Source organism: Coffea arabica, chromosome 2c, assembly GCF_036785885.1.
Source record: "Coffea arabica cultivar ET-39 chromosome 2c, Coffea Arabica ET-39 HiFi, whole genome shotgun sequence".
Classification (NCBI taxonomy): Eukaryota; Viridiplantae; Streptophyta; class Magnoliopsida; order Gentianales; family Rubiaceae; genus Coffea; species Coffea arabica.
This window is the reverse complement of record NC_092312.1, coordinates 67449566-67462279: the sequence shown is the minus strand read 5'-3', so window position 1 is coordinate 67462279 and position 12714 is coordinate 67449566. Positions and strand designations below refer to the sequence as shown.

The window sequence follows — 12714 nt, the reverse complement described above, 5'->3', positions numbered from 1 at the left end:
TAACTATTGTGGAAAAAATAAACACTCTTGACGATTACCTAGCAATAGGGCTGTCAACGGTCCGGGTCTGGACCCGGACCCGGACGAATTTGCCGGGTACGGGTAGGTATATTGTTCCGGGACCCGGACCCGGACCCGGACCCGTTACCTCTTAATAATTTACGGGTCGGATATGGAATATACCATTCCGACCCGTATCCGACCCGGACCCGTTTTTAATTAATTAATAATTAAAAATATATACCTATATATTACTACTTTCGTTCCCAAATTTATCCAACCCTAACCTACCCACCGCCGCACATCTCTTTTTCCCCTCACTCTCTTTTCTCTTTTGCTCTGCCGTGACCAGTCCCGCCTCACATCCTGCCTCCGCCAGCTCTTCCAGTCTCATTCTTCCCTCTTTTCTACCGGCCTCACATCCTCCCCTCTTTTCTGACCAGTGACCAGTCCCGCCTCACATCCTCCGCCTCCGCCAGTGACCAGTCCGCCGTGAAACTGGCGAGCTCTCTTCATCTCTGATGCCTGACGGAGTGACAGTTGCAGCTCCAAAGAAGCCCAACTCTTCCAGCTGTTGAGGGAAAATTTCACGGTTGGCAAGCTGAAAAAATTGGAGCTTTTGCTATCTGTCTTGCCTTCATCTTCCCAGGCATAATTGCTTTAAGGTATTGCCGAACCCACCTTATGCGGATAGTAAGGGGAAAAAAACAAAAGATTAACTTAAATTGCCCTTGTTTTCTTGGTTTGTGATTTCGCTGTTAAATTGAACCATTTGTTTTTTTTTTTTCCTTTGGCAAAGATATCCACGGCATTTCAACAAGAAGGGACAGAATAATAGCAACAGCAATAGTCATTCTAGCTATTGTGACAAGCACCATAGCTATTTCTACGAATATATACAAGTTAGTTGGAAACAAGTCATAGGTCTTTGTCTTTTTCAGCTTTGTTGTGGTTGAGTTGTATGTTTTCCTGTATAATATCAAATGTGGGTTGTATTGTTTCTGACAAGCACCATAGCTCTTTCATTTGGAATTTTCGGCAAGAAAAGTTCGATTCTGCTTCTTCGGCAAATTAAATAACTTCCCTGATTTCGCAAAGGCTTGCGTAGTCCGCAAAATGTGATAAAAATCAGACTGCATTTTCAGGCGCTGAAGTTGTATCAAAAACAGGTTTTCTCGGGCCTTTTTCCGGGTAGGCCCGACCCGGATCCGAGACCCGTCGGGTGCGGGTCTGGTAGATATATTAAGAGACCCGTGGGGTATTTGGGTCGGGTCTGGAAGTAATGCAGTATAACGGGTCCGGGTCCGGATTTATTAATTCCGGCCCGGACCCGACCCGTTGACAGGCCTACCTAGCAAGCACTTGGGCGCCAGTCCACTAAGCCCATGGTTTAAAGACTCGGCCGAAACCGAGACAGCTAGGCCGAGTTGTCATCGGAACAGGATTTTTCGATCCAATATCGAGATGAGATAATTCTGAAATAATGAATCACCAAAAACTCGGGCGAGACGTCTGCGAATTGGATAGAAACGGCCGAACCGCCCCGAGTCATCTCGAGTCAACTCGAATTTTTATTATTTTTGCTAATTTTTTAATTATTTTTAATTATCATTTTTTTTATAATTTTTAGAATATTAAATATTTCAAAAATTTGCATCTTGCCAATACCGTAACCAATATATCGAAACTGATGTAGAACAGTCCGGACCACAACCGCAACCGCGACCGCGACTTTGAACCATGGCTAAACCCAATAATATTCACTCTAATTTGAAAAAAATAAAAGAACAACAATATTTACTTTATCTACATAATAATCTCCTGACTTACAAAACACTTATGACCTTTGGATACTTTGTATAAACAATGCAAATTTTTGTAAGACACAAAATGCAAGAAAGTGAGTGATAATATTGAGAAATTGACTAACTTTCTTGTTAATAAATGCATGCAAAAGCAAACAAAAAAAAAACTTGCTTTCACATACTTTTCCTTATAAATATAACACTACCTAGAAAGAATCAAGCTACACTCTAATCATTTTTTAATATGTGACAACCCATTGTAATATAAATGAATGAATGAATGAATGTGACAACCCATTGTAATATAAATAAAGGTGTCAAAATGAATGAATGTGGATTATAATTGGGCAGTAGGCATAATTGAATCAGTCCACTTATACATATTTAATAATAGTTTTTCTAACGAGTCTCTATTGGATACTGGTTAATACATTTAAATTACACACAACTTACTTTATAAATGCATACACTAATAATAACTTCTGTTTCTTATATTTATACACTTTTTTCTAATTACAATGACTAAATTTGCTTGTACTAATACTATACGATAAGAGATTAGAAGATACAACTATTTAATAAAATTTTGAATGGGCAAAAGTAACGCTTTATTTTGTACTTGGATGGAATCTTGGTAACCCTCTCCAACACGTCAAAGACACTATTTTACCCCCCTCCCACTTAATCCCCTCCCTATCTCCAAATCTCGTATCGAACACTGATCTGTCAAGCGAAACATGAAGGTCCTCGACAGCAGTCGCTATTGGCTTGTCATAGACACATATTACTATAAATAAAAGTTTTCGGTTTACTTTTTGTTCATGAAGCCATTAATATGAAAAATATCATGAAAGTTTAATGTAATCATGTTTTACAATGCAAGCATCAAATCTACTTACAATTTTACGTTCACCCAGGGTTCGTTTTACTTGTAGAACAAAGTTTGAGTCGCAACAAAATATATAATAACATCTTTGAATAGCAAGTTTTTCAAGAAAAGTTTTTAAAATATTAATATATTTTTCAATTATCTTTTTATTCCTCATACATCACACTATTATAATGAATTTTTCTACAAAAAAAAAATCCTAAAACTCCAATGCAAATAGACTCAACCATGTAAAGGATTTCCACTCTTTTAGTTAAACTCTTACTTTTTAGGTATAATTTCAGAATCCTCCATTGAGGGCTTTGACAATTTCACTGTACTCCTCTGAGATTTTAAAATTTTCACTTATCTCACGTCAATCTTTTGGGACCCTCTGCTTACATCACTAATGGCTAAATAACTATATTACCCTTATAATTTAGGATAATTACACATATATGTGAAGAAAAAGAGTTAAACATTTGCTAAGTATATATAACCATAATTTGGATTGTAAAAGTTAAATAATTTGCCATCTAAAAATAGAGACAATATTAGGTGCATTTTTTTAAATGTTTATATTCTTGACAAACAAAAGAAATCAAACGTAATGCAATTGATAAATTAAAGCACTTAGACATGAGAAACAATTAAACCATTTACAAAACTAAATTAACCATAATTTGAAATGTAAAATGGAAAATCTAATTTTGGCATCTAAAAAGATATCCAATATTAGGCATCCTTTTTCGAAATAATTATGTCCTTGACAAATTAAAGGAACAAAATATAAAGAGATTTCGGTTAGGCTAATTTTTCTTATAATTGTGGTGGTAACAAGAATCTTAAGGAATGGAAAAAATTGTTTTGTTGAATTTTTAAAGTTGTTTTAAGGTATGGAGAAAAAGGCATGGAATAAATTAACAAGTTAGATTAAATATTTAATCTAACCAGTATAATAGTTGAGGGGCACTGTTGGCATAAATAAATCTTCTCACACCTGAAATTATTTTTTTATTGTTGCTTTTTTTTTGAATTGGACTAAATTGTTAGAAGAAAATTGGTTTTAGGGTTCGTTTGGGAGTGGATGATTTGAAGAGAAAAGAAAAGGAAAGAAGAAAAAGTGAACATTTCCTTCGTTTGTTAGTTTTTATTAGGAAAGAAAACAAGAGAAAGAGAAGGATTTAAGAGAATAAATAGTAAGTAAAAGTTTTCCTCTCAAATTGGAGAGAAATGGAGAGAAAGTTGGAGGAAACTTATGAAAGTTTTTTAAAATACCTATTTTATCCTTAAAAGTGCCTTGAACAAATATTTAATGACTTTTATATCCAAAATCATTCCACTACTTCTCAAAACTCTCAAACAACATAACAATCCATTCTCTTCTCTCATAACTTAAGTTTTCCCTTCTTTTCTTTTCTATCTTAAACTCCCAAACTTAGCCTTAAGGAAGGTTAGTGATATTTTTAGAATTTCGAAGAAGGGCAATATAATTGTCAGAAACCTCAAGAGATGTTTTTGAAAGTATTCCTTTTCTTTATTCAAAAAATAAGAGCAATCTACAGATTTTGAATAAAAGATTAGCTTTTTCATATGGGAAAATCATTCAAAACGTCCTCACATTTTACAAAATAACTTTTTTCGTCATTCACTTTTAAAAGTGTAATTTTACGTCCCTTACAAATTCACATTGATCAACTTTGGTCCTAACCTAAGTCTTTGACTCGTTTTTTGTCGAAATCCATCACGTGTCATGCACATGATCATTTTTTATGGGTAAAATTGTCAAATCAAATTTCACATAATTCAATTTTTTTGTTGCTCACATTTTACAAAAATGAATTTTTTCGTCCATTACATTTCAAAAAATGAATTTTTCGTCTCTCACATTTCACAAAATAAATTTTTTCACCCTTCAAAAATGTAAGGAATGTAGTGGATTTTAGCCAAATACTAATCAAAAACCTAAATAGGGACCAAATTTGACTAATGTAAATTTGTAAAAGAAAAAAATTATAGGGAAAATCGTCCAAAACGTCCATCACATTTTGTAAAATGACTTTTTTCGTCCCTCACTTTTAAAAGTGTAATTTTATGTCCCTTACATATTCACATCGGTCAAATTTAGTCCCTAACTAGGTTTCCGATTATTTTTTGGTCGGAATCCATCACGTGCAAGGCACGTGATCATTTTTTAAGGGTAAATTTGTCAAATTATATTTTACGTAATTTAATCTATAGTCCTCCACATTTTATAAAACAAATTTTTTCGTCCCTCACATTTCATAAAATGATTTTTTCATCCCTCACATTACACAAAATGAATTTCTTCATTCCTCACATTTTAAAAAATGAATATTTTCATCCCTTACTAATTATGTGTGTAAGCGAAACCCTAAAAAAAAAAATATGTGTGTGAATACATTTTTATTTAAACATATGTATATATCTATTTGATTTTGCTTAATAATACGAATAGCATAAATATATGTATGTGTCTATTTGATTTCACTTAATAATATGAATACCATATATTATACGTGATCATTTGATTTTATCTGGTATTAGCTAGTAAAAAATCTTGCATTCATTGTCAAGTTGGCCAATAAAGCTATTTTCGGTCAAAATACAATAAGAATATGCAAATTAAGAGTCTATTGGTAAATATTAGTCATAATCATACAAAAAAAGAAGATAGCCCACAAGTTGGGCCCAATTACACACATGTGTTTATGCTATTATTATTAAGCAAAATCAAATAGACATATACATGTGTTTAAAAAAAAATTATTCACACACATAATTAGTGAGAAATGAAAAATTCATTTTTTGAAATGTGAGGGATAGATAAATTCATTTTGTGAAATGTGAGGGATGAAAAAAATTATTTTATAAAATGTGAGGGACGAAAAAATTTATTTTATAAAATGTGGAGGACTATAGATCAAATTATGTAAAATATAATTTGACAAATTCACCCTTAAAAAATGATCACGTGCCTTGCACATGATGGATTCCGGCCAAAAAATGATCGGAAACCTAGTTAGGGACTAAATTTGACCGATGTGAATATGTAAGGGACATAAAATTACACTTTTAAAAGTGAGGGACGAAAAAAGTTATTTTACAAAATGTGAGGGACGTTTTGGATGATTTTCCCAAAATTATACCTTTAAAAGTGAAAACTAAGACAAAGGGAGAGAAAATACTCTTTTTCATATTTTTGGACTACACAATATACATATATATATACACAAGTGTAACCTAATTTAGATCCTAAAATTATGCTAATCTAAATCAATCTACAACCTAATTAATAGATGATACTATAATCATATGATACCTAATTAATACATGATACTATAATAATATCTTTCCTAATATTCACAATATCAAATCTTTCCATAATATCAGATCACATATCTTCAACACTCCCTCTCAAGCTGGAGTATAGATGTTGCTCATGCCCAGTTTGTTACAAAGATAATCAACTCGAACCCCATGTAGAGGTTTCGTAAAGAGATCTCCCAATTGTTCTCCAGTCCTTACAAATTCTGTAGAAATCAAGCCCTGCTGTATTTTCTCACGAATAAAATGACAATCTATTTCGATGTGTTTTGTTCGCTCATGAAATACGGGATTGGATGCAATATGAAGAGCCGCTTGGTTATCACACCACAATTTTGCAGGCATTGAGGTTTTGAGACCTACTTCAGTTAGAAGTTGATTTATCCACATGATTTCGCATACTGATTGTGCCATAACTCTATATTCTGACTCTGCATTCGATCGCGAGACAACATTCTGCTTCGTACTCTTCCATGAGACTGGGTTTCCTCAACAAAGACACAAAATTCAGTTGTGGATCTTCGATCTGCTTTGGATCCTGCTCAATCAGCATCTGAAAAACACTCAATCCTAGTATGACCATGATTTTTATACAGAATACCACGTCTAGGAGCTCTTTTTAAATAACACAAAATTTGTTCTACAACTGCCCAATGATTGACAGTCGAATTAGACATATATTGACTAACAACACTAACTGAATACGCGATATCTAGATGAGTCACTGTAAGATTATTCAACTTTTCAACCAATTTTCGATACCTTCCAGGATCTTCTAACAATTCACCTTCATTTGTGAGTTGCAAGTTAGGAATCATTGGGGTACTAACTGGTTTAATCCCCAATTTTTCCATTTTCGATAGTAAGTCAAGAACATATTTCCTTTGGGACAGAAATATCCCCTTCCTACTCTTTGCTATCTCAATACCCAAAAAATACTTTAACAGTCCCAAATCCTTTGTCTGAAATTGACTATGGAGAAAAGTTTTAAGAGATGAAATACCCGCAGCATCATTCCCAGTGATAACAATATCATCCACATATACTACCAACAAAATAATACCAATTTCAGACTGTTTGTAGAAAACAGAATGATCAGATTTGCTTTTCTGCATCCCAAACCTTTCAACTGCTAGACTAAATTTTTCAAACCAAGCACGAAGACTTTGTTTCGGTCCATACAAGGACTTCCGAAGATGACAAACCTTCCCAGACTCTCCCTGAGCAACAAACCCTAGTGGTTGCTCCATATAAACTTTCTCTTGGAGGTCTCTATGAAGAAAGGCATTCTTGATATCTAGTTAATGCAAAGGCCAATTATAAATGGCTGCCATAGAAATGAATAACCTAATAGATGTTAACTTAGCAACATGGGAAAAAGTATCAGAATAATTCTCTCCATAGATTTGGGCATAGCCTTTGGCAACAAGGCGAGTTTTTAACCGAGCAACCGACCCATCAGGATTGAATTTAATTGCAAAAATCCACTTACTCCCAATGGCCTTCTTTCCTGCAGGTAAATTTACTAAGTTTCAAGTATCATTACCATCTAAAGTATTCATCTCCTCTATCATAGCATTGCGACATCCGGGATAGGATGGGGTTTCATGAACAGTTTTAGGAAGGGAGATGCAATCAATAAATGTAATAAATGAACAAGAAGAGGTGGGTAAATGATTATAAGATACACACGAAAACACAGGATAAATGCATTGACGCTTACCTTTACAAAGAGCAATAGGAAGATCATCACTTGAGACAGGATCTAATAACGAAGAAACTGGTTCAGGGCATGCATCAGGAGACTTTTATCATCGAGAATATACTTGAGTAATTGGAGGTTTAGCAGGGGAAGAAATTGAAAATGTGACAGTATAGATTAACAAATCATCATCCTCCTCCTGACATGAATGAGATGAGGATGGGGTAAAAGGTGTATTTTCAAGAAAAGTAACATCAACTGACACAATGTACCTGCCGAGACTAGGACAATAACATCTATATCCTTTTTGGACACAGAAATAACAAAAAAAAATACATTTCAATGATTTGGGGTCTAATTTAGTGACTTGGGGAAGAGAGTCGTGGACAAAACATGTACACCCAAAGATTTTAGAATCGATGGAAAACAAAGGTTTATTTGAAAAAAGAGTGTTATAAGGAGTCCCACCATTCAGAACAGATGAAGGTAGACGATTAATTAGAAAGCAAGCTGTGGACACTGCATCAGCCAAAAAATGTTTAGAAACATGCATTTGAAATCATAAGACTCTTGCAGTTTCGAGCAAATGTCTATTCTTTCATTCTGCGACTCCATTTTGGGATGGTGTATCCACACAAGAGGTTTGATGAATAATGCCATTTTGCACCATATAAGATTGAAAAAGTGCGAAGAAATATTTTTTGGCATTGTCACTTTGCAATATTTGTACAGAATGCTTAAATTGGGTCTTAACCTCAGCACAAAAAGCACAAAAATGAGAAAACAACTCTGACCGATTTTTCATCAAATATAACCAAGTCATACGAGAATGGTCATCGACAAAAGTAACAAAATACTTGAATCCAATTTTAGAAATGACTAGACTAGATCCCCAGACATCTGAATGAACTAATGCAAAAGAAACATCTGCTCGTTTATTGACTCTAGGACTCAGATTAACACGATAATGTTGGCAAACTGACAAGACTCACAATCTAATCAAGACAAACTCTGAAATTGTGGACAAAATATCATTAACAACGAGAGAGAAGGATGACCCAACCTACAATGTGTTTCAAATGGAGTTACAATTCCAAAACAAGCTATGAACTTTGGTATCTGTGTGTCAAGAATGTAAAGACCTCCAGATTCATGCCCTTTATCAATAATCTGTTTCGTCGTAAGATCCTGAAACAAGCAATAGTCAGGAAAGAATTGGGCAGAACAATTGAAAGCACGAGTAAGTTTACTCACAGAAATTAAATTAAAAGACAACTCAGGCAAATTTAAGACAGATGACAATGAGATTAATGGAGTGGGGTTAACTGAGCCTGATCTAAGAACACGAGATTTTGACCCATCAGTTAAGGTAACTGTAGGTACAGATGTGTGTGGCTGAAAGGTAGAAAATAGACTAGAATTACTTATCATATGATCTGTGGCACCAGAATCAATTACCCATTTGGAGGACGAGAACACAAGACATGTGTTTGGTTTACCTGACTCAGCGATGGTAGTTATGGGAGTAGATGAAAACTTTAATGATTCTTGATACTGAGAAAATTTAGCAAATTCATCTGCAGAGATCATAACTGACTTTTCATGGTTAATAGCATCATTGATAGAAGCAATATGTGCAGATTGAGTTCTCTGGTTCCTGTACTGCAATTTTTTACAATCACGCTTCATATGATCCCACTTATGATAATAGTGACAAACAACCACTTCTGCATTCTGTCCCCGAGTGTCAATTCTTTTACCACCACCTTTGTATTGCTGTTTTTCAAGACCAACAAGAGCACTACTGGACTGAACAGACTGGGTATTCTTTGTGTGAAACACCCTACTAAACATATCTTGCAAGAATGAAATCTCAGGACTGGAAAGAATCTGAGATTTAGCAGCTTCAAATTTAGGTAAAAGACCAGCCAAAAAACTCATAATTGCCATCTGTTCCCGTTGAGTTTGCTGAACTTTCACATCAAAACTAAACGGTAATAACAGATTAAGCTCCTCATAAGTTTTTTTAAAATTCATAAAATAAGTTATGATGGACTTATCTTGTTTCTCTGCACGATAAAAGGCTTGACACACATCATATATGCGAGAAATATTCCCTTTACCAGAATACAAAAATTCTAAATACTCCATTAATTCCTTAACAAATTTACAGTGATTAATTAAGCTAATTACCTCACTGTCAATAGAATTCCATATTTGCAGGAACAATCTAGTATCTTCCCTTAACCATGTCTGTCTTGAACCATCTTTTGGAGGATCATCAGTCAGATGATTGTTTTTATCAATGCTTCGCAGATAAAGACGGACAGTTTTGCTCCAATCAAGATAGTTAGAATTGTTGAGTTTGTGGTCCGTGATCTTAGACATCACAGGAACCACATCAGACGTAACGACAAATTTCGTTTCTGCAATGGGTTTAGAATTAACAGAAAAAAGTAAAAGAGAACAGATCTGAACCCTTTAAAACAAGAATGAAGAATAGAATACAGATATGTCCTATACAGAACCAGATGAACCGAATGATGACTAATGAATTTTCTGGCAGCGGACAGAGACCCTAACCTTGATGGTAGGGCTCTGATACCATGAAAACTAAGACAAAGGGAGAAAAAATACTCTTCTTTATATTTTGGACTACACAATATACATACATATATATATATATATATATATACACATAAGTGTAACCTAATTTAGATTCTAAAATCATGCTAATCTAAATCAATCTACTACCTAATTAATATATGATACTATCATTATATGATACCTAATTAATACATGATACTATAATCATATCTTTCCTAATATTCACAATATCAAATTTTTCCATAATATCAGATCACATATCTTCAACAAAAAGTAAAAGATGAAAAAATTATTTTACAAAATGTGAAGGATGTGTTGAACAATTTTGCCTTTTCATATGATAAGTAAATTTTGTCAAGAATGGCGCGCTTTCTGTAGGTACATGATGCCCAGTGGCACCATTCTCTTGCATTATGTTTTTAAGGGTTAATCGCACTTTATCTCCTTTAAATATGTGTCATTTCTCAATTTACCCCCCAATGTTTGTTTCTCCACAATTTACTCCCTCTGTCAATCCAACTAAGTAATTGCATCGTTAAAAACTTCAAGATGCCGAAATTGCCATTGGAAAAGAGCCATTTGTTTCAGCTGACTAAAATGTCCCTTAATGAGTTATAAAAAGGGGTGTCTGATGCTTTTTAGCATATTTTTTCTCTTTCATGCTTCCATCTAGTTGCAGTCTATTTTTTCCTTTCATTTCAACAGATCTAACAACTTCTAAAATTGTTCTTTGTCAGCCAAAAGCATCATAAAAATGTCACAAGTGCTTCAAATAACATTGAAAGATCGTCCCAAAAAATGTGTGAATATGATAAAGAGGCACCATTATGCACCTTTTGAACACTTGAAAATTCGAGAAGAAGATTTTACTGTTACTCAAATTACAATGTAAGAATTTTTCATTAATAATCTATTATTATTGTCTTTAATTTTGCTTTATACATGAATAAATCAAAAAGAGTTTTAGACAGTTATATTTTCTTTTTATTGCATGCATGTGAGCACTTTTCATAGGTAGATAGAGAAGAGAGAAAAGATGGAGAGAAAAATGGCTGATAGAGAAGAGAGAAAAGATGACTGACAATGACAAAAGGTTCCCTACTTTTTATCTTCCAAATTTCTTTTTTCTTTTTGTCCCACGTGCGAGATGGAGGGAAATTTCCCTCCTTCATTATTCCAGAGTAATTTTAGAAACTTTTCTTTATCCCTTTCATAAACCTAGATATATGGGTATTTCGGATTGTTCATTATTTTCTTAAGAATATTACGTAACTGTCTTTTCATTATTCTGTTTATTTCTATTAGGGTTGACTGTTAGTTTTTGGGGTAAACTGTGGAAAAACAAACGTTGGTGGGGAGGGGTAAATTGAGAAATAGCCTATACGTAAAGGGGATAAAGTGCGATTAATCCTTTTTTTAACAACTAGCATCCATAATTTTTTGGTTAAAAGATTGTTGTAGCAATAAAGGTTTTGTCAAATTGTTGCCTGATTTTTGGCCGTGTTTTTTGGTCCTACTCCAGTAGAGGTGGTAATTTGTCCTAAATTCTAATGGGTTACCCATACCCAAAAGGACTTTGGGCGGGATGGATATTGTAATTTGATATTGGGTTTAAAATGGGATACATCCCAATTATATCTATTATTTGATAGGAAATATTGGGAAATACTTGGGTACCCATTAGGCCCAAATATCTTCCCAAAAAAATTCATTTATCCAAAAATTCATTTCTGATTTTTTTTTTTTGTTGCAAAAATCTGATTTTTTTTCACTTCCATTTTCTTTCTTTTCCTTTCTTCACTTTCCTACAAAAGAAAACCAATTAAATGAAAATGATTTCATTTAAACAACTTTAAAAAAAATAAAGATAACAACAAAAATAAAATGAATTGGTAAAATTTTGGTGTCTACAAGAATCAATGCTTTACTAACAACTGTTGGCACCCTTTATGTTGATTTTATGTTAATTGTTGAATTATCTACATAGATTTCTATATGTAACTCTGTTATCAATTTTTAATCAGCTTCTTCGTTTCTGTGCTAGCTTTATTCAACATTTAATGTGAATTTCTTTTGTATTAAAATTTGAAAATTTTAAGAATGTCAGTAAGAATGAATTTGGTGTTAAAAAATCCTGTTTTTAGTTCTTGTGTCAGACAACATTATGGGTAAGGTTGAAATATGACTATATATCTATCTTTTCCTTTATTTGTTAATCCAATTTTTGGTTTAATCCAGGGAGAAGATATGTTCATTCTTACCATAATGTTATGTCTTTTTAAAGTAACTGTTGATCGTTCTAGAGTATAAATGAATTCAGGAAAATATAAATTCACGATAAGAACAAAATAAATTTAATAAATAAAAATATTATAAAGTTATAT

The 12714-nt window shown here is 33.4% G+C and overlaps 1 protein-coding gene and 1 long non-coding RNA gene across 2 annotated transcripts; one reads left to right on the top strand and one right to left on the bottom strand.

Moving 5' to 3' along the window:
- Nucleotides 1-173: 173 nt before the first annotated feature.
- Nucleotides 174-1008, top strand: LOC140036025 (uncharacterized). The gene is made up of 2 exons (XR_011839924.1): nucleotides 174-665; nucleotides 800-1008. It is a non-coding gene; the product is annotated as an uncharacterized lncRNA (long non-coding RNA).
- A 5555-nt stretch (nucleotides 1009-6563) lies between these two features.
- LOC140035759 (uncharacterized) lies at nucleotides 6564-10331 on the bottom strand. The gene is made up of 8 exons (XM_072077123.1): nucleotides 10307-10331; nucleotides 9917-10149; nucleotides 8978-9613; nucleotides 8791-8911; nucleotides 8549-8701; nucleotides 7745-7801; nucleotides 7384-7531; nucleotides 6564-7293 (listed from the first exon to the last, which is right to left on the bottom strand). Exons 1-8 carry the CDS (start codon nucleotides 10329-10331, stop codon nucleotides 6564-6566), a joined length of 2103 nt encoding a protein of 700 aa, XP_071933224.1.
- Between the last annotated feature and the right edge of the window lie 2383 nt (nucleotides 10332-12714).